The following is a 26,669-nucleotide window of genomic DNA, read 5'->3' as shown; positions in this document are numbered from 1 at the left end:
AAGGCCTATGAAGTGTTCTGTTTCAAAAATATATACCACATTAAACAGAATTAATATGTTCATATTTTACAGCTTGACTTCTTTTTAACCATTTAGTAGCTAAATCCATTGTTTAAAGGTCTTTGCATTTCATATTTCCTTCTCTAATCAGTAGCTACTTTACTCAGCACCCTGATCACTCAAAAAATAAGTAAATTTTATTAAATTATTTCTATACACACTTTTTTTCACTGAATAAGACACAAAAGGTGTTCAAAAGTTCCCCAGGTTTAGAAATATGCAAAATATTTAACACGACCATGTAGCCGGGGCTGGCACTGTAGCGCAGTAGGTTAAAGCTGCGGCCAGCAGTATGGGCATCACATATGGACACCAATTCAAGTCCCGTCTGCTCCACTTCCAATCCAGCTCTCTGCTGTGGCCTGAGAAAACAGCAGAAGATGGCCCAAATCCTTGGGCCCCTGCACTCATGTGGGAGAACCAGAAGAAGCTCCTGTCTTCTGGCTTAGGATCAGCTCAGTTCTGGCCATTGCGGTCATTTGGGAGTAAACCCACAGATGGAAGACATCTCTCATTCTCTCTCTCTGGCTCTACCTCTCTCTGTAACTCTGTCTTTCAAATAAATGAAATAAACCTGTCGCTCCCCGTCTTCGTGGAGGAACGACACAGGACCCTGCGCTGTTCTTTTGTCTGCTCGGCCCTCCCCGGGTTTGCTGCTGGTTCTTCCCAGGTTGGCTACCGACCCTTCCACCTCCGTGGAAGGGCGGTTCCCCCTGCCACTTTCCCCACTTCCGCAGGGGAGCGGCACACCGCTGGCCGGCTCTCTCGGGGGCTGCACAGGTGTTCCCTCAGATGTTCCTGGTGCATGTTGTCTCTCTCCTCCTTTATAGTCCTCTTCCACCAATCCCAACTCTGCTACCCACACACCGAGTACACTGCTCTCCTCCAATCAGGAGCAGGTCCTGCTGTTTATTGGTTGAACTGGAGGCAGCTGTGTAGAAGCTGTTTCCTCCTCTCCCAGCGCCATATTGTGGGAGAGCAGATGCATAGAATAAGTCTTAATTCCAGTAACAGTCTAGTCCGAGTTGCTCCCAGTTGCTCCCCACATAAACCTTTTTTTTTTTTAAAAAAAAAAAAAAGACCATGTAGCCTAGTAGTTAAAGGTCCAGACCTTGGAGTCAAACAAACCTGAAATCAAATTCAAGCTGTGCCACTTACTAAAACTATGTGATAAGTTACTGAACCTCTCCAAGCCCTCGTCTCATGGCAATTAAAATAGACAAGCTAATGCTATGCTATGAGATGTTATAAAGACTCCATTAGCATGCTTAATATGACACCCAGTCTAAAGGACATGATCATGACAAGGATCTGGTCTGGTGATTAACATGAGTTGAGATGTCCACACCCATACCAGATTACCTAGGTTCAATACCCATTTCCAGCCCCTGACCCCAGCTTCCTGCTAATGCAGACTCTGGGAGACAGCAATGATGGCTCAAGTAGTTGGGTTCCTGCCACCAACATGGGAGACTCAGATTGAGATCCTGGGTCCTGGCTTCAGCCCCAGCCCCAAGTCATTGAAGGCATTTGGAAAGTGACCTAGCAGATGAGAGTGTTCTCTATCTATCTCTACCTCTAATTCTAGCTCTCTCTCTAAATAACTAAAACTTTTAAAAAGAAACGAAGAAGGAAAGGTTGCTGCATAATAGAAAGAGGACTGGAATCAGATCCAGCACACCTGGTTCAATCCTGTTCCACCATAGACTGACAACTCAGCCTTAGTTTTCTTCTGTGCGAGGTGAAAAGGTGTGGTCTTTAGGTGGTGTCTAAGGACCTCCTGTGACTGGCATTCAATGCTCCTTTGATAAAAACTGATCACCCTCTACCATATTGTCTTGAGCTGTCTCCTCCATCTGAACTCACTTTCCTGGGCTCTTCATTGTTTTGAGCTCCCCCTTTGTTCTGAGGTCTCAGTTCCATGCCACCCCAGACAGGCTTCCATGACTATTCTGTATTAAACAACAACGTTTTGCTCCCTCCTCACAACCTCCTCACCATCATCATATCACCCTGCTTATTTCCTTCATAACACTTGGTTTTCATCCCTTTCCTCCCATTAGGTTGGTAGCTTCATGAGAGCAGCTTATTCACCAGCTAACTGCTAATACTGACAACAGTACCTGGTACATACTAGTAGCTCAGTAAATAGTTTTCAATGAGTAAATATCATACCTATTTATGAACCCAGAGAAATGAATGCACATATCCACAAGAATATCTCCACAAGAATGTTCTTAGTATCTTCATTAAGCAGAGCCGAAAGCTGGAAATGACCTACATATCCACTGATAGGAAAATGAATATGCAAATCACTTAGATTTTCAAACATTAGAGTAATATTATGGTATTTTAGACAACCAAAAACTGGAGCATTTAAATTGCTATACACAACACAAATTGCTTTTCTATACATGCTTTTGTATAGTAATGTCCACTTAGATCACAAACTGGAAGAAGCCTTAGCAGCATCCAGAGTCCAACTCTCTCATCAACATGAAGATACATGCTCAGAGTTACCCAGCTATTGGGAAAACAAAGACAAGAGCCCAGGTGTCCTGACTCCTAATTCAGTGCTCCTTCTACTGCATTTACCCATCCACTTACTCCTGAAGACAACCCAAATTAGTGGAAGGAACTCTGGAATCAAACCTTGCTTCTGTCTCTTACAAGATGTGTGACCTTACCCTCTGCTAGCCTGCATATCCACCCCTCCAGTGTTATGGAACTGTAGTAGTATCCACCCCAGAGATCTGCTGTAAGGTTAAGTGAGATCATGCAAGAATCAGTGATATAGTAATATCTCATGGGACATTACAATCATGGTGAAGAACAAGTGTGCTCTACTCTTTTGAAATAAAGTCCATCTGGTATGGAGTAAGATGGGAACTGAATCACAGCCAGTTCATGAAAGCAAGTAGTATCTTCAGATGACCAAAAAACTCCACAATAATCTATCTGAAAGTTAAGTGTATTTAACACTCAGTTGCAATGACCCTTTCCAAGAAAATTTCCCAGCTACTTCTGAAAGCCAATAAACCTTTAAATAAGTCAGTAAATATCATATTTTATATGCTACTTGAAGGAGTTGATCTATTTCTGGTACGAATAGACATGCATATTTGTATTTTAAAAGTCATTCTAGATTACCTATAGATCCATGACATTTTGAAAAGTTGTTGAAAGTTCTGGTACATTTATTTTCTCTGCAAAAATGGTCTGGTTTTAGACAAAAATAGCTGGAATTTTCATTTTATATTTTTATCAAGTTATTTGAGCTTCAATGTTTCAAAAACTGAAAGCTATTTGGTTTAGATAAATGTGTGGAATTAGCAGGGGATGAGAAAGCACTTTGAAAAATCCACCCAGATAAAACAATACAGATACATGTAATTGCCATCTAAAACCACAACTGGAACAACAATGTCTCCTCCACAAAATGCAGTTTTTTATAAAATCAGAGACTCTGCAAATGGTCCCATTTTCTCATCTCTGGAAACTCTGGAGTTGTCTTTTGTTTTCACTGAACAAAATCTAAACCTGACTAGTTCACAAGCCATTCTTTGATGTCAAAACGTCCAAAACGGCCATGTGTCTTGGAGGACCTTTTTGGAACCTGTCCCGGAAGTGGAGGGAGTGGCCTAAAACCCCTGCGAGATCTGAAGCGCACCAGCAGACAGTGGGGTCCAATGAATGAGCTACATTGATACATTAAACGCTGAGTGCTTTTCTTGTCAGAGGGCGATTTGGTGGTGGCAAAGGCTTTATATTTCTCCTGTTGTTTCTGAGAAGAAATAGGAAATATACTATTTAGATTCTAAGGGAACTAAAATAGAAGCATTTTGTGGCAGATGGGTTTTTTATGAGCTGTTTGTCACCATATACTAGTCTTGTTAAGAAGCAATCGTTTTCTGCTTCATTACACTAAGATAGCTCTGTTTAGGGTTCCACTCAGCTGTGAAATGATTTTAAAACTTCTATAAGGAACAGAGATAGGGTTTTTTTTTAAAATATATAATAAACGATTGTTGACAAAATGTGCTAAAACACAAAAATGTGGTCAAATGCACTATTTTTGTGTTGGGGAAATAGAGATATGCTGAATCTCCTACTTAGGCTGGAATCTGCTCATTTATGCCAGCAGAGAAAACTACATAATATCTTATTTTCTTCACCTACGAAAATACTAGTTCCTTTTCTGTTTCTACAGCGCCCTCATGACACAGGCCGTATAAATGGGAGGTGGTGAGTACATGAGTAAGGAGCAATTTCAACTTAAAAAAGAAAAAGCAAATTTAGTATAAACACAAGAAATACACTAAGTTTCTTAATAGCTTCATCTTCCTCTTAGCTACTCTATGTTAGGTTTCTTTCCGTTTTGAGCCATGTTTTTAAGGGATTAGCACTGGGACCACAGAGACCCTGTTTATTTTTTATAGAAAGCTTTTATTTAACAAATATAAATTTCCAAAGTACAACTTTTGGATTATAGTGGTTCTTCCCCCCATACCCGCCATCCCACCCCCAAACCATCCCTTCTCCCACTCCCTCTCCCATCCCATTCTTCATTAAGATTTACTTTTAATTATCTTTATATACAGAAGATCAACTCTATACTAAGTAAAGATTTCAACAGTCTGCACCCACACAGACACACAAAATATAAAGTACTGTTTGAAGATTAGTTCTACCTTTAATTCTCATAGTACAACTCATTAAGGACAGGGGTCATACATGGGGAGTGCATGATGACTCCTGTTGTTGATTTAACAATTGACACTCTTATTTATGACGTCAGTGATCATTTGAGGTTCTTGCCACGAGCTGCCAAGGCTATGGAAGCCTCTTGAGTCCACAAACTCTGACATTATTATTCAAAGTGGAAGTTCTCTCCTCCCTTTAGAGATAGGTACCTCTCTCTTTGATGGCTCCTTCTTTTCACTGGGATATCACTCACAGAGATCTTTCATGTGGGTCATTTTTTGCCACAGTGTCTTGGCTTTCCATGGTAGGCTTATTATTTTAAAGATTGCAAGTTTGTTCTATTATTTTTCCTGGATCTCATCTCCATGCAATGTAATTTTGGGGTCATCAAATGACCTTGGGTCAAATCTTGGCCAAGCCACTTACTCGTGTTGCCTTGGGTACATCAATTAACCTTTCGAAGCTTCATTTTCTTCATCTATTAAAAGATGATTAATCATAGAAACTGCAGTATTGATTATCTATTGCTTCAATAATGCTGTATAACAAATAACCATGAAACCTCAATGACAGACAGCATTTAATATTTATTCAGCTCATGAATCTGTAGGGTTCAGCTGATTGAGGCTGAGCTCCTCGGGCACAGCTGTGCACACTCCTGTGCCTGCAGTGTGCCTGGTCTGCTTGTATCTGTGAATTGGTTCTTCGAGGACTTGGCTTTGCTGTTGCCTGATCTAGGCTGGCCTCAATTGGGACATTGAAGCAATTTTATCTTGCTACATCCTCCAACTGATTATCCTGCGCTCATTTTCTTCTTTTTATTTTCTGGGACCTTTCTCCCCCTTTATCTCTGTCTATAAATCTCTATCTCCATCTATAAAGAAAGAGAGAGAAGAACAGAGAGATGGAGAGAGGCAGATAGAAATGTACGTGTGTGTGTGCTTGTGTGTGTGTGTGTATACATACATACATGGGTGGGAGGAGAGAAAGAGAGAGCTCCTCTCTCCTAATTCATACCCCAAATGCCCACAATAGCCATGGCTGGGCCTGGTTGAAACCGGGAGTTGGAAACTCAATTCAGATCTCCCACATGAGTGGTAGTGACCAAGCTACTTGAACCATCACCTGTTAAGGAAGCTGGAATTTGGAACAGAGCCAGGACTCAAAACCAAACATGTAGATATGGAATGTGGCCATGCAGCTGGCATCACAACAAGTAAACCAAACACCCACACTGGGTTCATTCTCTTAATAGAGCAAAGATATTAAGAAGCCCAAGCCCAACCACAAAGGAGTATTTCAAGTCTTTGCTTATACCACATTTGTTTGCAGCTGTTGTCCAAACCAAGCCACATGGCCAAAGCAGAGTCAAATGGAAGGGTGCTACATAGTTACGTGGCAAAGAGTAAAGAATTGGGCCATTAATGTCATCAATCCACATGTGGTGGATTGTTATAAAGACTGAGAGATCTCTGTCTTAGTCTGTTTTTTGTTTCTGTAATGAAATACTTGATGTTGGATAATGTAAAAAGAAAAGAGGTCTATTTAGCTCACAGTTCTGGAGGTGGAGTGTTCTTGGCAGATGGCATCACATGATGGGAAAGAGAGAGAGAGACTGGGAGAGAGAGAGAAAGAGAGAAGAAAAGGGCCACATGGCAAGAAAGGAGACAAGAGCAGAGAGAGCAGGGAGGCAGGAGACACCAGGCTCACTCTTCTGTAACAATGTGTTCATGTGGGAACTAATTCAGTTACGTGAGAACTAATTCACTCCTCAAGATCAGCATTATTCCCCTGGTAATGGCAGTCATAACCCAGTCACCACCACCAGCCCCACTTCTTACAGGTTCCATGACCTTGCAGTATTGTTGTATTGGGGATCAACCTTCCAGCACATGAAATCTGTGGAAGGGACACCATATCCAAACCACAGGATCATGTGAACATGTATCAAGTCATCACAGCACTTGGAATTCAGTAGCCCTCATTCATAGTCAGTTCTCTTCCCTCTTCCATGTTGTCCTGTCTCTGGGCCCCATCTCAATGAATCCTCTAGGATTTTTATGCCTCTGTTCAAAGAACCAATGAAAATATAATTCCTTATAAAAAGGACTTACAGTTTTCTCTCAGGATATTCACCCTCAGAGAGACAAGAAGTCAAGTGCCACCTCTTCACTAAACATTTTAGCAAAGATTGAGAAATTAAGTAAGATTTCTCTACTGCATTATATGTAGACATTGGATTGCCTGCTTCAGGCTTTATTGCCGAGGGTGGCATGTGACATGGTCACTGCTCTGCTTTTTGGGGTACTGAGAGCAGTTCAATGGAAAAGTCTGGCAAGCTTGAGAGATGAGGCTCTTAAATTTTAACCTGTTCTTTGGAAACAGATGTTCCTTGTTTATACTCATATGCAGCTTCCCAAACCTTTCCTCCCCAAAAAACTAAGGCTTAAATTAGTAAACTGGGCTCAGAGACAAAGACAAATATTAACATAGAGAAAGCACATCCATATTTCTCTTATAAGCAAGTGAAGTTTGGCTAAACTGCCACAGGATTCTAGAGAGGACCTATTCAGGGGGAAATGGAGTGTGCTGTTTCATCTCAGAAGATAGGGATAGAGAGGGCACTAAGCCCAGCCTTTAAGATGCCATTTAGGATACTGGTGTCTCATCACAGGATGCCTGGGATTGATCCCCAGGTTCGGTTCCTAACTACAGCTTCCTGCTCATGTAAACGCCAGGAGGCAGCAGGTGGAGGCTCAAGTCCTTTGCTGGGCCAGACTCTTCCCTGCAAGTGAAATGTGCTGGCTGCAACAGCTTAAATGTATGGCCCCCAAAGCTCACAGAAGCAGAGGAGGGGAGCACATGCCCCACTTCCAGAGCTGAGACACAGTCCAAGGCAGCCCTGCCTTAGCACTCCACCCTCTGTAATCCTTTTGAAGGTCTCTCATCATTAATGTATCTGTAAATTATCCATTCTGCTTCATAATATACCCTACTTGTTTCAATGTCATAAATGTTTTTTTTTTTCTTTCCAGTATTCCAGCAAAATAGATGCACTGGGAAGAAACACAAAATAGCTTTGCCTCTGCTTTCCCCGGGTGCTAGTGTAAGCAGTAAACTCCAAAGCTGGCATAAAAGAGCAAAATAAACCTGAGAGCAGGAAGAAAGGATTAAAAGGTAAAAGCATAAACTGACTAATTAGGAAAGCAGAGGAAAATAAAATTTCTATCTACATCAAAAAGCTATTGGTTGGAAAGGTAAATACAATAGAGAAATCTACACAGCCATGGAGGAGAGGCAGTCTGCCCCCTCTACTAAGCTCAGCACAGCGCGCACAAACAGCACAGCCCCATAGACACGTGAGGAAGACTGCAGTACAAAAGGGAGCCATGACTCAGGGAACAGACATTTTTATTATTGCTATTAATCATTATTATTATTATTATTATTGTTCTAATTAGTATCCTCAAAGAAATTGGTATTCTCAGCAGATTATTAAGAAAAAGGAACAATCAGAAACAAGAAAATGTTTCTGGGACATGTGCGTGGCAAAGCAGTTAAGATGCTACATGCGAAACCCACATCCCATATTGGGTGCCTGGTTCTAGTCTCAGCTCCACTTACAATTCCAACTTCCTGCTAGTGTACAACCTGGGAAGCAGCTGAGTGCCCACCACCCCCATGGGAGACCTAAATTGAGTTCCAAGCTCCCAGTTTTGGTCTAGCCCAGCCTCAATTGATGTGGACATTTGAGGAATGAACCAGCAAATGGAAGGCTTGCTCCCTCTCACATAAATAAAATAAAATTAATTAATTAATTAATAATGAAATTGCAAGACTGTGTTAAAAATAAACATTTTTGCCAAAAATTTTTAAAATTTAGTCTATTTTTAAGTCTGATTTTGTTAGGAGCGTGTGTTTCCATATGGGGAGATCTGAAGCTTATAACCCAGACTGTGTGCAGAATCTCTAAGAACTGGAATGGGGTAGAGAGTAATGTAGCACTTAAGACCACAGGAGAAAGAGAGTAAGAAGGAGAGGGGGAGGGAGAGGGAGAGAGAGAAGGAGATGCTGGAGAGAAGAGATGAGAGAGAGAGAGAGAGAGAGAGAGAGAGAGCAAGCAGGAAAGGCTGCAGAATCCTGACTTTGGTCCTGTATGGTTCTGTCACAAAAACAGAAATCACACCTCTATAAAAACTGCAGGCTGTGAAACTTGCCTTAAAGTGTTGGCCAAGTAGGGGTAGTAGCTTCCTTTGTTGCTGCCCCTAATTCAGAGCATGACCACAAAGAGCAAGTTCACATCAAGTTTATATGTGCAACTAGAGATTATCCCACTCTATGCAAAATATTCCTGAAAGTTTCCGGGGTAATTACTGTTATGTAAATCCAGCATATTTGAAGTATGCTAAGGGAGTTTGTGTTTTAAACGATCCTACTCTTCCGGTGAATCTCTCTGTAAAGATTATTAACTCTTACTTTACCTATCTTGTAAAATCAGGTTTTGTTATGTGGCTGGCTTAAAGTAGGATAAATCTATAATGCTACTTCATAAGATGTGTTCCCTAGAGATTTTTTCGAGACTGCAGCACCAACACTGGTGAATCCGGGAGAGATACATCCTCATGCCTCAGATAAAGCAAGAACAGTTCTGCAGGCTGCACATGAGACAGAGTTGTGGCTGGTGTCTCTTTCCTTCAATTCCGTTTTGCCTAAGGACTCAAGTGCTTCCAAAAAGCCACACACATTGCTCTTCCTCTATGCCCTGCATACCTGAGGCCAAAACCCATAAAAGATGGTTGGTTAACCTTATCTGCTCAGAACCCTTCAACCTTCATTTTTATTAAACTGATTTCCTTACTACTCTTAAGCTTCTGCTTGCGGTTATTAAAGAAAAACAAGCACTTTACAAAAGCAAATTTATTTTCATTATGAAAAAAAAAAAAGAAATCCTCCTTGGGCCAGGCACTATGATGTAGAAGGTTAAGACATTAGCTTGGGGTGTCTGCATGCCCTATGGGAGTGCCAGTCCCAGTTATTTCACTTCTGATCCAACTTCCTGCTCATGTACCTGGGAAGGCAGTAGATGAGGTCCAAGTACTTGAGCCCCTTCACTCACTTGGTAAACCTGCATGGAGTTCCTGGCTCCTGGCTTCAGCCTGGCCCAGCCCTGGCTGTCGCAGGCTTTTAGGGAGTGAACCAGTAGATGGAAGATCTCTCTCTCTCTCTCTCTGTCAAAAACAAAATAAAATAAAATAAAATAAAATAAAATAAAGAAAGGAGTCAGACACAGTCACAGAGAAGAGCAAAGACAAAGCTTCACACATTATGAAGGCGGAGACAGCTGTTTGATGGTTCTGTTGGCCCAGCGCCTTAGAACCATCATTTCAGACTCCTATGGTGCAATCTGCTGGTACCAACGAGGGGAAAGAATCTTTAAGCCTCTTCATATCATACATTTATTATGAGCTTAAAAAGGAAATCAGCTGTAGCTAGTTTTCACATGGAAAAAAAAAAAAACTCAGAATCAGATTGGCTTAAAACCTCTATCTGGTACCAAAAGTCAAATGATGCCTTTGTGTCCTGACCTTGATTTTGAATATTGCCCTTAAAATTCATTATGGGAATGAAGGTTCCTGAAGGAATTCCTTCCAGCATATTAATAGCTCTCACCAAGACAATTAGGTCATGGCTGAATCCAGTCAAAAGCATCTAGGATATATTGAAATTTTAAAAGGATTTTTTCAGTAATACATTTTGCAGAACACCCTCAAATGCAAGTCATGTCTCACCCTGTGAGACCGGGTTCTTTTGGAAGCCAGAGACCTGTTCTGTTATGCACCTCCACTGAGCACTACAGGTGGGAAATGACATGGCCATGGATATTTTAGAAAGTAATTAAAATACCAATGTAGAGATAATAAGGTGCTGAACTAGGGCAGTATCTGTGGGAATGGCGAAGAAGGAATGACTCAAAAAATCTAGAAGACACAAAATAAATGTGATTCCTTCCCTGGATGCAGGAAGTAATGGGGCTAGCAGCAGAGTGCATAGGTTGAATTAATCAAAGGACTAGTAAGATCATCAGCATTTTTAAAACATAGAACAAAGGAGGCAGCAGATCAGATTGAAGGAAGAAGTCATTCATGTCAGGCATGTTGAATTCAAAAGACTTTCAGGACATTTAATAAACAAGTAGAAACTCAGATTGAAAAGTCAAAAGAGGGAAGTTGTGAAGAACAAGATCTTAGAGCTCTATGTGGGGTCCCAGAGAGCTCAAATCAGAGAAGCAGAGGTGGTCAGCGGAGGCAGGAGAGGTTAGACAAGAAGTTGGGAAATGACTAAAAGCAATGACAGTAAACCTTTATTCATTTCTTCAACATAGCTGAGTTCCCAGCCCCTGCGCCAGCCTGGTCCAGCCCTGACTACTGTGGACATTTGTTTTCCCAGGAGATGGAAGTTCTCACTCTCTCTCTCTCTTTCTCTTTCTCTCTCTCTAAAAAATAAACAAATAATAAATAAATAATAAAATATTTTTAGAAGATACATTTATTTTGATGAGAAAAACCATGTGAATTTTTTATAATGCACATTTCACATGAACTTTTTAATTTATATACCTTTAATAGAGAAAAAAAAGTACTGTCATAATGATCTCTTTTTTTTTCCAAAGAAAACTTTTATTTAATGAGTACAAATTTCATAACATTAGGAATATAGTGATTTTTCCCACCACATCCCCACCTCATGTATGAATAGATTTCAAAACATTTTGTACCCAAATAAATTTAACTTTTAATTTCATTTTCCATGACATATTTGAGGTCCCCTCATGTATGAGAGTATGAGCATATTTGTATGAGTACATTTTTTTAAAGATTTATTTATTGATTTGATAGTCAGAGTTACACAGAGAGAAGAGAGGCAGAGAGAGAGAGAGGTCTTCCATCCAATGGTTCACTCCCCAATTGGCTGCCACAGCCGGAGCTGCCAGAATCAAAGCCAGGAGCCAGGAGCCAGGAGCCAGGAGCTTCCTCCGGATCTCCCACACAGGCGCAGAGGCTGAAGGACCTGGGCCATCTTCCACTGCCTTCTCAAGCCACAGCAGAGAGCTGGATTGGAAGTGGAGCAGCTGGGTCTTGAACCAGCGCCCACATGGGATGTCAGCGCTTCAGGCCAGGGCGTTAACCGGCTGTGCCACAGCACCGGCCCCTGTATGAGTACATTCTATTGGTTCTTCTTCTTACTGCCATAACCAGCAAAGCTCAGATCAAGGTTGGGCAGAATATTCATCTCTTTAGGCTCCACATGAATCTACAGAACAGTAAACTTCTTAAATGTAAAGAACTAAGCCTGGGGGGCCAGCACTGTGGCATAGCGGGTTAAGCATCCACCTACAGCACCAGCATCCCATATGGGTGCCAGTTCAACTCCCAGTTGCTCCATTTCTGATCCAGCTCCCTGCTGGTTGAATGGGAAAGCAGTGAAAGATGGCCCATGTGCTTGGGCCCCTGCACCCATGTGGGAGACCTGAAAGAAGCTCCTGGCTCCAGGCTTCAGATAGGCTCCTCTCCAGCCATTGCAGCCATTTTGGGGAATGGGCCAGAGGATGGAAGACCTCTCTCTGGTTCTCCCTCTCTCTGTCTGTAACTATGTCTCTCAAGTAAATAAACAAACCTTTAAAAAAAAAACTAAGGCTGTAAATACCCACATAAAACAAACACCTCTGCAAAGGTGCTCATGGCTTCCTTCTTGGCCTGATGAAAGTTCCCTGGATCTGTGTATGCCTCCACCTCCCCTGAGGCTCAGCTCTGACATAGCTCATGCCTTTGGTTGGTCCGTGTATCTGAATGGCCATCCCCAGATAAGCTGCTTCCCATGCCTGCTTCTGTCCCTCCATGTCTCTATTCATGCCTCTCCCTGCTCTTGATCCTCATTTCATAACTATCCTGACCCTAAAATATACACAGAATCATAATGTTTCATTAACAGAGATGAAACGCACACAAGTCAGGCAGCCAAATCTGTCAGGCAAGATTTTCTTCCTAAACCAGCTGCAAGGAAGGTACAATACAGAACAGTAATGTGAGTATAAATCCTTGTATTAAAAATTCAGAATGTCATTGTGGCCCATGCTAAGGAAACTCCAAAAATACATTAGAAATAAGCAGCCTTTGGAGAGTCATATTGCACTGAAAACATACATAATTTCCTGAAGTAGAATCTCCTTTTTATGAGCAAAAGCATAAATTCCCATTTTTGCCAATTGTTCAGGATTATCAGGTCAGAATAACTGCTTTAAATAAACATTTATAATGTTTCCATTATTTTCTGTTTGAAGAGCTGTTATGATTCGAATATATGCCCTATAACTTTACAAAGCATTGTTTTTATCATTACTGTATAGTGTTTTTACTGCAAAAGCTCTTTGTTGATGATGTATGATATTTTTTTTGCCATCAAATTATTTGCTACATCTATCCAATCCTTTTGCCCTCTGTATAATATTTCAATTTAGAAAGGAATATCAATATGCAGTCTCTTGTGCTGAGAATACTTTTATGGTAAAAAACCTAACAGCTTATTCAATCACTTTATTATTGCTAACAGTATATCTTAATACAATGGAAAATGTCTGAGAATGCTGAAGTCCTGAGGGGAAAAAAAAGTGAGGTCAACCACAGGGGATACATATACAGTGATTATTACTGGGTTCACGTTTTCAGTTTAATCACTCTCTATGACCCATTTGCCCTTAGGATATATATGACTGTTAAAACAAAATTATTTCACTTACATTCCTGCTAATGGGAGCTGTAATTCTAGTCAGCAGCCTTTGTGTTACAAAAGACTACATCTCCTACCAATCACTCACAAGGTTTAGAAATGCCTTACCATTCAAATAAAGTTTATCTTGTAAAGCAGCGGAGCATGTGACTCTTTTACGACAAACTATAATTTGGGGGGTACATAATGCAATTGTTCTGTCATTTGGTGTTCCTAGAGGCAAAACATAGATTAATACTAAAAAATCCTGCCCTGTGTATTTCATACAATGCCACCTAGTATTACATCCATTTTGTTTTCTTGGGAGTGATTTAAAAATGTCACAAACCTCTGCTACATCCAAGGAACATTTTAATAATCCCCTTAATCTCCCTGAAATCTCTATAGCTTACTGTTCCTCAGAATTATTCTTTACCACAAGCCAAAGTATAGGTAATCTTCTATACCTTTAATTCCTCTGTTTACTTTGTTCCTATAAAGCAAATAGTATAGAATTAGGGCTAAATAAAAGAAGGCAACCTTGAAGATGCTTTCTTGTTGCTCCACTCAATAGCTGGAACTAGAACGCCTTTCCATTAGCCAGCAAACAAGAGACAGACAGGATCCTGAGTCCCTAAATCTAAGACCATCTGCCTGTTGTGACCAGGGCCAGCCACTTTCTTCAGAACCATGGACAGTTCACCTCCATATTTTCCCAGAGATCCTGCAGGAAGACAGTCAGGAGAATGTACTCTGGTGTCTGCTGCCTGAATCTGCCCGCTTCCCACACTGATGAACTGGATCAAGACCAGCTCTGTGGTTCAGGCTCTCTTTTGCCTTTAGACAGACAAGTTTTTCCCCTTGCTATCTGGGCCCAACTTATTCCCAGGAGTGTCTGCAGTTTGAAGGAACTCCCAGAACCAGCTTTCCAAGACAGAAACAAGCAGAAATAAAGACAAATGAATCCCTTCAACTCAGTCACTGATCTGAGCAGAATCAAACAATTCACTTCCTGTCTCCTTTCCTCTCATGTCAATCCCCAAACCCCACCCCAGCCACACCTTGTTTGGCCTCCCAAGTCTGTGTTAACCTGCCATTTAGAAGTATCTCTTGAGGAGGCAAGATGGCGGAATAGGAAGGGAACACATTGATAGTCCGGGGAGAGACAATTTAATAAAAGTGGAGATACTGCAGGTTCAAGGAAGAGTAGGGGAAGAAACAGCAGAAGAAACTCTTCCAGAACGCATGATTCACAGTGGACCTGCGTGGAGAGTGTGGGAGCCCACAGTTCGGGACACCAGCGGCAGACTCAACACACCAGCGCTGGAACGCGAGGTGAGCCGAACCTCAATAGCCCAAGACACCGGCAGGCAAGGGGAAAGAGGAGACTAGAGGGAACGACCCCGGGGGGGGGGAGTTCACCAGGCTAACTAGAAGAGAGAGAGAGAGAGAAAAAAAAAGTGACTGGTACGGACATGGGTTTCTCTCTCTCCACTCACCTCTCAAAGGCGAGCAAGACAAAGAGCAGGTGCCATCTTGGACATACGTCATAAGCAGAGCGACCTCAGGTCTGCACCGGCCCTGAGCCTAGCAGAAAAACCTGACTCTGCGTGGGGCGAATTAACAGGAGATTAGGACCTAGTAAATTTGTGGTGCTACTGAACTGAGACTGTGAAAAAAGAGACGGTGGGGGAGAGAACTCACGGAATTCACGTGAGTACTCTGCAGAGACGCTACAGTTCCGTAACTTTGGCAACCCAGTGGGAGACTGAAGGAGAATTTGAGCCCACTCTGAGGGCAGAACACATTCCCTGTGTGGTCCTTGGGAAAGAGCTTCCGATCTCTGGCTCCTGTGGGTATATCATTTGCCTGCTAACTACTTCCAACTTCGTTCAGCTGTGTGGAATTACTTCCCTTTTGAATCAAAAAAAGAAAGAGAGAGAGAGAGAGATCTACCACGCCTAACCTGGGCGCGTGTCACCTTTGGCACACCAAACAGAGCTCTCAGGCCACACCCATCTCAAGGCTCTAAGGCTCCATCAAAAACAGACAGTCCACTTAATCTAGAGTCATAGTATAACAAGAAAAAGCACCACAGTGAAGAAACTAAATATCTCCAATATGCCAAATAACAAATGCAAAAACCGAGGTAATAAAAACAAGGAAGTCACCATGACGCCCCCAAAAGAAAAAGACACCCCAATTCAAGATTATGAAGATGATGAGACAGAAGAAATGCAAGAAGCAGATCTCAAAAAATTGATAAGAACATTAAGAAGTTCTCAAAAACAAATTCTTGAACTACAGATCCTTAATGGACAAGATAGAAAATCTCTCTCGTGAAAATGAAATATTAAGGAGGAATCAAAATGAAACGAAACAACTAGTACAACAGGAAACTGTGATAGTGACGAGAAATCATAATGAAGTGAAGAATTCAATAGATCAAATGAAAAACACAATAGAGAGCCTTACAAACAGAATGGGTGAAGCAGAAGAGAGAATATCGGACTTAGAAGACAGAGAACAGGAAAGGATACAGTCAAACCAAAGAAAAGAAGAGGAAATTAGGAATCTAAAACATATTGTCGGGAATCTTCAGGATACTATTAAAAAAACCAACATTTGGGTTCTAGGAGTTCCTGAAGGCATGGAGAGGGAGAAAGGATTAGAAGGCCTTTTTAGTGAGATATTAGCAGACAATTTCCCAGGTTTGGAGAAGGACAGAGAAATCCTAGTACAGGAAGCTCACAGAACCCCTAATAAACACGACCAAAAGAGATCCTCACCACGACACGTTGTAATTAAACTCTCCACAGTGAAACATAAAGAAAAGATCCTAAAATGTGCAAGAGAGAAATGTCAGATTACTCTCAGAGGATCTCCAATCAGACTCACAGCTGACTTCTCGTCAGAAACCCTACAAGCTAGGAGGGAATGGCGAGATATAGCCCAGGTACTAAGAGAGAAAAACTGCCAGCACAGAATATTGTATCCTGCAAAGCTATCATTTGTGAATGAAGGTGAAATAAAGACTTTTCATAGCAAACAGAAATTGAAAGAATTTGTCGCCACTCGTCCAGCCCTGCAAGATGGTTAAAGATGTGTTACACACAGAAACACAGAAACACGGTCATCAGTATGAAAGAAGGTAAAGGAAGGAAACCTCACAGCAAAAGATCACAGGGAATTCAAAGCATATATTAGAACTTATCTTTGGCAAATGGCAGGGCAAAGTTACCACTTATCATTAGTCACATTGAACATTAATGGCCTGAACTGTCCAGTTAAAAGACACTGATTGGCTGATTGGGTTAAGGAACAAAACCCATCTATTTGCTGCTTACAAGAAACACATCTTTCCAACAAAGATCCATACAGACTGAAAGTGAAAGGCTGGAAAAAGATATACCATGCCAACAGAAATGAAAAAAGAGTGGGCATAGCCATCTTAATATCGGACAACATAAACTTTACCACAAAAACTGTTAAGAGAGACAAAGAGGGACACTATATAATGAATAAGGGATCAATAAAACAAGAAGATATAACAATTATCAATGTATATACACCTAACTACAGGGCACCGGTTTATCTAAAAGATTTGTTAAGGGACTTAAAGGAGACTTAGATTCCAATACAATAGTACTGGGGGACTTCAATATTCCACTCTCAGAAATAAAGATTTTACATTCTTCTCAGCAGTACATGGAACCTTCTCTAGGATTGACCACATACTAGGCCATAAAGCAAGTCTCAGCAAATTCAAAAGAATTAGAATCATACCATGCAGCTTCTCAGACCATAAAGGAATGAAGTTGGAAATTAGCAACTCAGGAATCCCTAGAGCATATACAAATACATGGAGATTGAACAACATGCTCTGGAATGAACAATGGGTCATAGAAGAAATCAAAAGAGAAATCAAAAATTTTCTGGAAGTAAATGAGGATAACAGCACAACATACCAAAACTTATGGGACGCAGCAAAAGCAGTGTTAAGAGGAAAGTTTATATCAATAGGTGCCTACATCAAGAAATTTGAAAGGCACCAAATAGATGAGCTTTCAATTCACCTCAAGGATCTAGAAAACCTACAGCAAACCAGACCCAAATCTAGTAGGAGAAGAGAAATAATTAAAATCAGAGAAGAAATCAACAGGATTGAATCAAAAAAAAACATTACAAAAAATCAGCCAAACGAGGAGCTGGTTTTTTGAAAAAATAAACAAAATTGACATCCCATTGGCCCAACTAACTAAAAAAAGAAGAGAAAAGACCCAAATCAATAAAATCAGAGATGAAAAAGGAAACGTAACAACAGACACCACAGAAATAAAAAGAATCATCAGAAATTACTACAAGGACTTGTATGCCAGCAAACGGGGAAACCTATCAGAAATGGATAGATTCCTGGACACATGCAACCTACCTAAATTGAACCAGGAAGACATCGAAAACCTAAACAGACCCATAACTGAGACAGAAATTGAAACAGTAATAAAGGCCCTCCCAACAAAGAAAAGCCCAGGACCAGATGGATTCACTGCTGAATTCTACCAGACATTTAAAGAAGAACTGACTCCAATTCTTCTCAAACTATTCAGAACAATCGAAAAAGAGGGAATCCTCCCAAACTCTTTCTATGAAGCCAGCATCACCTTAATCTCTAAGCCAGAGAAAGATGCAGCATTGAAAGAAAATTACAGACCAATATCCCTGATGAACATAGATGCAAAAATCCTCAATAAAATTCTGGCCAATAGAGTACAACAACACATCAGGGGAAACTTGTTGAAGTGAAATGGACACTGTGAGAAACAGTGACTTGATCAGCTCTTGTCCTGACGGTTGATGTACAATGTAATACTTTATCCATTTTAGTATTTTTTTTTGTTCTAGTACCATTGGTTGAAGTCTGTAGTTAACACACAATTGTTCTTAGGTGTTTAAATTTTAACTGAAAAGTGATCCCTGTTAGGAATTTGGAAAACATCATGTTGAGTGAAATAAGCCAATCCCAAAGGGACAAATACCACTTGTTCTTCTTGATAGGTGACAACTAACTGAGCACCAAAAAGGAAACCTGTTAAAGTGAAATGAACACTATGAGAAATGGTGACTTGATCAGCCCTCACCCTGACTGTTGATGAGCAACTTAATATGTTATCCCTCTTAGTATTTTTTTGTTTTTTTCTACTTAATACTTTTGGTTGAATACTGTAATCAATACACAATTCTTCTTAAGTATTGAAACTTAACTGAAAAGTGATCACTGTTAAATATAAGAGTGTGAATAAGAGAGGGAAGAGATGTGCAATTTGGGACATGCTCAAGCTGTCTTGCCTCAAATGGTGGAGTTAGAAGCATACCAGGGGATTCCAATTCAATCCCATTGAGGTGGCATGTACCAAATGCCATCTCACTAGTCCCAGTGATCAATTTCTGTTCACAATTGATTGTAATGATAGGACTAAGAACCAAAGGGATCACATAAACAAGAATAGTGTCTGCAAATGCTAGCTGATAGAATCAATAAGGGAAAGAATGGTCCAACATGGGAAGTGAGATACACAGCAGACCCATAGAATGGCAAATGTCCTAACAGCACTCTGGCCTCAGAATCAGACCTTAAGGTATGCGGATCCGGCTGAAATGCCCATGAGAGTATTTCAGGCATGGAAAGCCAAGACACTCTTGGGGAAAAAAAAAAAAAAAAACCTAAATGAAAGATCTCCACGGGTGAGATCCCGGTGGAAAGAACGGGTCATCAAAGAAGGAGGTACCTTTCTCTGAAGGGAGGAGAGAACTTCCACTTTGACCATGGCCTTGTCTAAATATGACCAGAGTCAGTGAACTCAGGGGGCTTCCATAGCCTTGGCAGCTCATGACAAGAGCCTAGGGTGATTACTGAAGCCATAAACAAGAGTGTCAATTTGTTAAGTCAACAACAGGAGTCACTGTGCACTTACTCCTCATGTAGGATCTTTGTCCTTAGTGTGCTGTACATTGAGATTTAATGCTATAACTGGTACTCAAACAGTATTTTTCACTTTATGTTTCTGTGTGGGAGCAAACTGTTGAAATCTTTACTTAATGTATGCTAAACTGATCTTCTGTATATAAAGAGAATAGAAAATGAATCTTGATGTGAATGGAAGGGGAGAGGGAGTGGATAAGGGGAGGGTTGCGGGTTGGAGGGACGTTATGGGGGGGAAGCCATTGTAGTCCATATTCTGTACTTTGGAAATTTATATTCATTAAATAAAAGTTAAAAAAAAAGAAATAAAAAAAGTATCTCCTGACCAAAGTAGAAGAAAGGAAGGAAAGGAGGAAAGAGGCAAAAAGAAGAAAAGGCAGACTGGCAGAGAGTGCTCCTGTTTATAACTACTCCACACCTCCAGTTAAAAGGCCTGCATCCCACCTTTCACCCCTCTCCAGTTCAGTGACCTTGTTACACCCTGTTTATCCTTGACCCCTCACGGTCACATGGGGAGCTGGAGCAAACACTGACCTCCCCCTAAAGATAAGAGTGTGTGGAGAACACCTCAGTTCAGCATCCTCCAATAAGACCAGCCTCAGCCCCTGAACGTCCTTCTCTGGCTGGGATGCAGCTGTGTGTGGCTCCAACAGAGCAGCCCTTTCTGAGTCCATTGTTAGTCTCTTTGTTCATTGGTTTTGATGCATGAGTGAGAAACTACACTTGATTTTAGCCAAAAGGTAGAGAAGCAATGAGTGAGAAACTAGAATAAACATGTTCAAAATTTATTAGCTATTTTCCTTCCCCAAAATAGAAGGGAAAACATTTTTAAAAGAGAGAGAAAACATTTGAAATGAAAAAGAAAGCATTGAACCTCCAAGGTATACTAGTTTGTCTGAAACCTACATGTTTCTTAAAGTTACGTGAATGTACCTCAAAATGTTCATGGAAAATAGAATTAAAAGATAAGTTTATTTGTACAAAAAAATTGAAATCCATACATATAAAAAGGGACCTCCAAAAAGCTCATGAAAATTGTGCATTATGAAGACACTATGCATAGACTTTAAAAACTTTTAAAATCTCCCATATGTATGAGTTTCAAAAGGTTCTGGCACCAAAATGAATTTGCCTTTTAATTCCATTTCCCATGAACTTTTTGTAGTACTGTACTTCAGGTAGAGTCCATTTTAGAGCTGGATCAGAAAAGGAGCATCAGGACATGAACCGGTGCCCATGTGGGAATCTGGAGCTGCAGGCTAAGGCTTAGCCTACTACGCTGCAGCGCCAGCCCCTCGAGTTAATTTTAGACTTCTAAAATTCCAGCAATCATGCAGCCAACATTTAGTCATTGGGGATACAAGAGAAGGAATCATATACCCACTCTATGGGTCAGAGTTCAACCTAGGAAATAGAACCAATAGGAGACTGAAGGTAAAAGGGCAGATCATCAGAAAGGGATGAGATGAGCAAGCTGTTGCCCATGAGCACAAGTCCCTGTTTCCAGGCAGCTGGGAAGTAAAGACAGTACACAGACTGCAGCCCCAAGATCCAGAGGGAGGGAGAGCCATCGCAGACCCAGCAGTGGTTGGAGGCTCTGATCCCAGGGAAGACCACTTTGAAAGGGCTCACCTGATCAGATCAGGCCCACCCAGGACAGCTTTCTTCTGATTAATTTAAAGCAAATTGATTTGAGGCTTAAACCTACAAAATCCCTTCATGGTTTCAGCTAAATTAATGTTTGATTGAATAACTGATACTATAGTTCAACTTCACCAACTTGACACATGAAAAAGTCATCATAGTTGCTGTCTCTGGAAGTAGTTAGAGGATACTCAGTCCACAGACATTTGTTCTGGTGTGTGCAAAGCCTTATACTGTGCACTAAATAAATGCCACCACCTTACTGCATAGAAACCTACAGAAAGCCATGAAAAGCTAGGTAATAGCAAGTGCAGAAACACCCACCAAAATAGGAAAACAGAAATAAAACAAGGAGAGAAGGTTTAAAACAAAGTAACAAATATAATTTTTAAATTATATTAGGAATCAGTGCAAAAGATGTGAAATCTGTTTTTAAAAAAGGAAGAGAAAAGATGTTTGCACTGGTGTAGTATTCAAGTCATGTTAGCATTGTACAATAATACTATGTACTTCATGACCTAGTTAATTTTTCCAATGAAGTTTTCTAATTGATGGAAATAAATAAACATATTGAAATGGAAATTATAGTTAAGAATTTCTGAAGTATTCTAATTCATAAAAAATCATAAAATCAAATTTCATCCTCAATAGAACTGTGTGTTATAAAAATAACATATCTATCAGTATAGCTTGGGTAATGCCCAATAGAATGAAAGATAACACAATAACACACTGTGTAAAGGACATGAGTGAAAGATAAAGTGACAAAATTTGTGTGTGTACAGGGAACTTCAAAAGGTTATATAAAATAGAATTAAAAACTGTTTACTTTGGTGCAAAAAAATTTGAAATCCATGCATAGATTTTTTTCATAATATGCATTTCCATGAGCTTCTCAGAAAGCCTTCACATTTAGTTGCTGTGAGAATGCCCGTACTCACGAATGCTGATCTGCCTGTTTTTGCATAACTTCATATGACTGGACTTCCTGGAGTCCAGCCTCAGCACTGGACTACTGCCTCGTGGCAGTTGGCCATCGTGTTTCCTCTTCCTCCCCATATTTATCTCTATCCCTCTCTCCCACCCCTGCCCAACAAAACCCCTGTCCTTGACTCTCTCCTTGTGTTACCTGCTCCTCTCGCATCCTTTCTAATGTATCAGGCCTGTTTGCATCTTGGCTGTTCCCATTTCCCTCTCCATCCTTCACCCCTACAGGGGTCCAGTTTTAGGCCAAGAAAGCAAAGGATCTTCCTCCATGGAAGGTAAGGGGAAAGGTACAATTGCAGTATTCATTATTTCACATAATTTTTAAAGATTTATCTATTTGAATGACAGAGAGAGAGAGAGAGAGAGAGAGCGCGCGCTCTTCCACACCTTGATTCATTCTTCAAATTCCCACAGCAGCAGGGGCCAGGAACACCATCTGGCTCTCCCAATGGAGTGGCAGGAACCCAAAGACTTGGGCCATCATCTATTGTTCTCCCAGGTGCATCAGCAGGGAGCTGGATTAGAAATGGAGGAATCAGGCCTTGAACAGGTATTCTGATATGGAATGCCCATGTCCCAAATGGAAACCTAACCTACTGCATCACAAAGTCCACCCCTTTATAATTTTTTTTTCTGACAGAGCAGAAAATCTCCAATGAATTTGCAAGTAACAGAATCAAAATCAGTTCTTTCATTTCTCAGATACAAAAAAAAGTCAGAAAATAAGTTAAATCTGCTCATCCCAGGCGTCATATTGAAATGCTCTATTTGGTCATTTGCTGAATGGGTCCTAAGACTTTTATTTCTCTGGATGAAATACAAGGTATTTAAGACTAAAAAAAAAAAGATACAAGTTTATTCTTTACTTGATTATTTTTAAAGTGGTAGAACAGGAATCTCACAGTTGAGAATGGCTTTGAGAGAGAATACAGAGATGATGCCCATAAATACAGAGATTTGTGCTTGAGACTGAAACCAGATTTGTTACAGTTGGCTCTCCATTATTCCAGGAGCTGACTGGGAAATTTGTGAATTAACCAGAACCTTTGGTTGCCTTTGTGGCTCTCTCTCTCCTGAGCATCCATTGGATGGAAGGCCAGAATGTCTTTGGGTTGGTGAATAGAGAAGGCGATGGCCCAGGCAGTCCAATCTACTTGCCTGCTATGTACTAATAACCTCAGTGTGAAATGCTGAAAGAAATTACTAAAATTAGACATGTCTGTATGGGGGCGTTTCTATTACCTCTGCTGTTCCTACTCCTGTCCCTTGTTTTTTTTCATATCCAAGAATAAGCTTCCTATGCAGGCATGCAAGTTAATCACCCTAATTCATTATCCAAACTGAATTAACTAAAAAACATATATTAATAACATGAGCTAATATTTAGTGTAATAATTTCAACATATAAGAGAATCAAGCAGTAAAAATGTTTATTATTTTTATTTTTGAGAAGATCATGATGATGCATTAGACTAATTCACTCCAGGTTTCCTCTCAGTATTTTTATTCATTGAGGTGAAAGGCAAAACTTTCACTATTCATTTAAAAATTGTGGTTAGTATTTTTTAAAGATTGTATTTATTTATATGTGAGGCAGAGTTACACACAGAGCAAGAAACAGAAAAAGAAATATCTTGAATCTGCTGTTTCACTCCACCAAATGGCCGCAATGGTCGGAGCTGGGCCAATCCGAAGCCAAGAAGTCAGGGGTTTCTTCCGGGTCTCCCACGTGGGTGCAGGGGCTCAAGGATTTGGGCCATCTTCCACTGCTTTCCCAGGTGCATCAGCAGGGAGCTGGAGCGGAAGTGGAGCAGCCAGCTTAGCCTACTACACCACAGCACCAGCCCCTGTAGTTAGTATTTCTAAATGCTCTAAATATCTGCCTTATTCAAGCACACAAATGTTATTTCCATAGTCATAAAAAGCAAGATGAAAAGTCTTGAGGACTCAATTTAGAAAATGCAAAACAGGGAATAGTTTACAAGTAGAGCCACATAGCACTGAGCACTTTCCCTGCTGATCCTACCGATACGTGCCATCATACATTTCACTCATGCACTCATTTATTCATTCAATAAGAACTTCAGGATCAATGCCAGGCCCTGAGCTAGAAACTGAGAATGCAACACGAAATAAGGTGCTATCCTCCGACCAGAGTCTGAGAGGCCACAAACTCCAAGACCTGGTAGCAGAGGGTTTTGAACAGCATGTGATGCAGGCTGGTTTAGGAAAATGCCCAGCTCTGTGCCATTTCGAGTTACTTGGCAAAGAAGCAGGACAAACGTGCCTACATGAATGCCTTTGTGTGTGTGCAGGGTCTGGGTTTCTATGCAAGGCTGAAGCAGATGGCCAGCCTTGCCCAGAAGGACGGGACCCACCAGCAGCAGGAGACCTGGCTCAGAGTCCCAGCTCCAGGATGGGCAGACTCCGGCATCTGGACCAATCCAGCTGACCTTATCTTTTCTAGCTCACTGCTGAATCTACCTCTAAGCCAGTTGGTTGTCAGTTACTGAATCTGACCACCAGAGACTCATCACCACTGTCAGGTGGGATTGTTTTGGCTCTTGTGGGTGTTATCCAGCTGACTCAACTACTGGAGCATGGAACTTAAACAACAGAGAGGCTCTGCTTTGACATCCCTGTCCAGAGTCTGCCCAGTGCCACCACTTCCTCCTATCCAGTCATTACTTCATGTCTCCATTCAATAAGTATTTATTGAGCACACAGCATCGCCAGGTACCATACCAGTGTAAATAAAACTAAAACCCTGCCTGTCCTCAAGGCACCTTCAGGTTAGAACTTGAGCTCCTATTCTCAGTCTTAAGTAATTTGCCTCAATGTACCGTATGCCTGCCATCATTATGCTCTAGAAGGTGGGAACCATGGGATTCTATCTAAATATTCACCCTTACACAGTTGGGGGCAAGCAATAATACAGAACTAAAGGAGAAATAAGAAGGAAAAGGGATTATTTTTCTTATTAGTCATGGAAAATGTTGTTTCACAAGCCGAGAATAATCTGGAAGCAAACCCAAATGTACATGAAATCCATGAGCCAAGTATTTAAGTCACAAACTAGGTCCCCAAAACTGAGAATGGTGTCCAACACTAAGTCAGCTGATGCCAAGCCAAAGCCAAGAATTAAGTCAAGCAGCTGAATGTCAGAGCAAAGGAGGGGGCTCTAAATCAGCATGGTTAGAAAGCCAGACCCTATCACTCACCAGCTATGTGATTCGGGCATCTTTCTTAACCTCTCTGCATGTCAACTTCCCCTTCTGTAAAACAGAAACAATAATAATACTTGTAATGTTGTTGTAAGGGCTCAATGGCTTAACACATTCAAATCATGGTATCTAGGACACTGTAAGTTCTTTACTAAGTTTTAGCTATTACTATTCTCTTTGGAAGGATCAGAGAAATCTTCAAAGCTTTCTGAGCTCAGTTTTGAAGGACCTTTATCTTCTGCTACACGGGTTTCATCCAGGATCTCACAGTAATGAGGAAGCAATCAGAGTAAATAGATTCTCTTGGTAAGTGACTTGGCTGATACACAATCATACTCTTAAAGCAAAGCAACACACAACTGTCTCCATGAATTCTATTCATGGAAGGTGGGATGGAAGACATTGAAAAATAGAGAAATTAAGGAAAATTTGAGACAGTCAAAGAAAAAAAGAAGTTAGCCCTATGGGGCAGAGAAGATGTCATTAGGAAACCCAAGCAGCATCGTCCATGAAAGATCTGACTTAGACCCCCATTAAAGCAAAATTGTTGATTGCTTTTTCCTGAAGAGAATTTCCCATTTTTAGTAGACCCATACCTAAAGGGATCTATCCACAAGGGTACTTCAAAAAGTTTGTGGAATAATGGAGTTAAGAATAAGCCTATTTTGGTACAAAAAAAATGTTTGAAATTCACACATAGTTTTTTCTTAAATAATCAAGAATCCTTGAACCAAAATGACTTGGGCCTGAGTCTGCAGGCTGTGCCTTTTAAAATAAAGTCTATAAAAATTTTTTAAATAATAATGATAATATTAGTTTTCTGTGAACTTCTTGAAGAACCTTTATATGCATGGATTTCAAAAATTTTTGCACCAAAATAAACTTATAACTACATTTTCCATGAACCTTTTTAAAAATATTCATGTATTTATTTGAAAGGTAGAGTTATGGGGTGGGGGTGGGGAGAGACAGATCTTCTGGTTCACTCGCCAAATGGCCACAATGGCCAGAGCTGGACCAAGCCAAAGCCAAGAGCCAGGAACTTCTTCCAGGGCTCCCACATGGCTGCAGGGGTCCAAACACTTGAGACATCTTCCACTGCTTTCTCAGGCACATTAATAGGGATACTGGATCAGAAGTGGAGCCCCTGGGACTACAACAGGTGCCTGTTTGGGTTGCCAGAGTTGCAGGCAGGTGCTTAAACCACTGCGCCACAGAGCCAGTCCCTTTCATGAACTTTTCTAAGTACACATGTATTTTTTTTATTTTGAGAGCCAGAAAGAAAGAGAGATGCACTCACCTCCACT

At 40.8% G+C, this 26,669-nt stretch overlaps 1 protein-coding gene across 2 annotated transcripts in view; it reads right to left on the bottom strand.

Annotated features, from left to right (window-relative positions):
• Positions 1-26,669, bottom strand: part of LOC149123498 (uncharacterized) — a 132,704-nt gene that overhangs the window by 27,720 nt on the left and 78,315 nt on the right. Inside the window, exons 4-5 of one of the 2 annotated variants that reach the window (XM_089307424.1) lie at positions 25,360-25,413; positions 23,716-23,932 (exon numbers count right to left, since the gene is read on the bottom strand). The exons of the other annotated variant lie outside the window; for it this stretch is intronic. Coding sequence (XP_089163550.1) covers positions 25,385-25,413 — 29 coding nt within the window. The 3' untranslated portion in view covers positions 23,716-23,932; positions 25,360-25,384. Of the gene's footprint in view, positions 1-23,715; positions 23,933-25,359; positions 25,414-26,669 lie in introns of those variants that run through there. 2 annotated transcript variants of the gene reach the window in all.

This window comes from Oryctolagus cuniculus, chromosome 11 (genome assembly GCF_051225735.1).
Source record: "Oryctolagus cuniculus isolate XC-2025 breed Fujian yellow rabbit chromosome 11, ASM5122573v1, whole genome shotgun sequence".
NCBI classification, from domain to species: domain Eukaryota; kingdom Metazoa; phylum Chordata; class Mammalia; order Lagomorpha; family Leporidae; genus Oryctolagus; species Oryctolagus cuniculus.
This window is presented reverse-complemented; position numbering and strand designations above follow the sequence as displayed.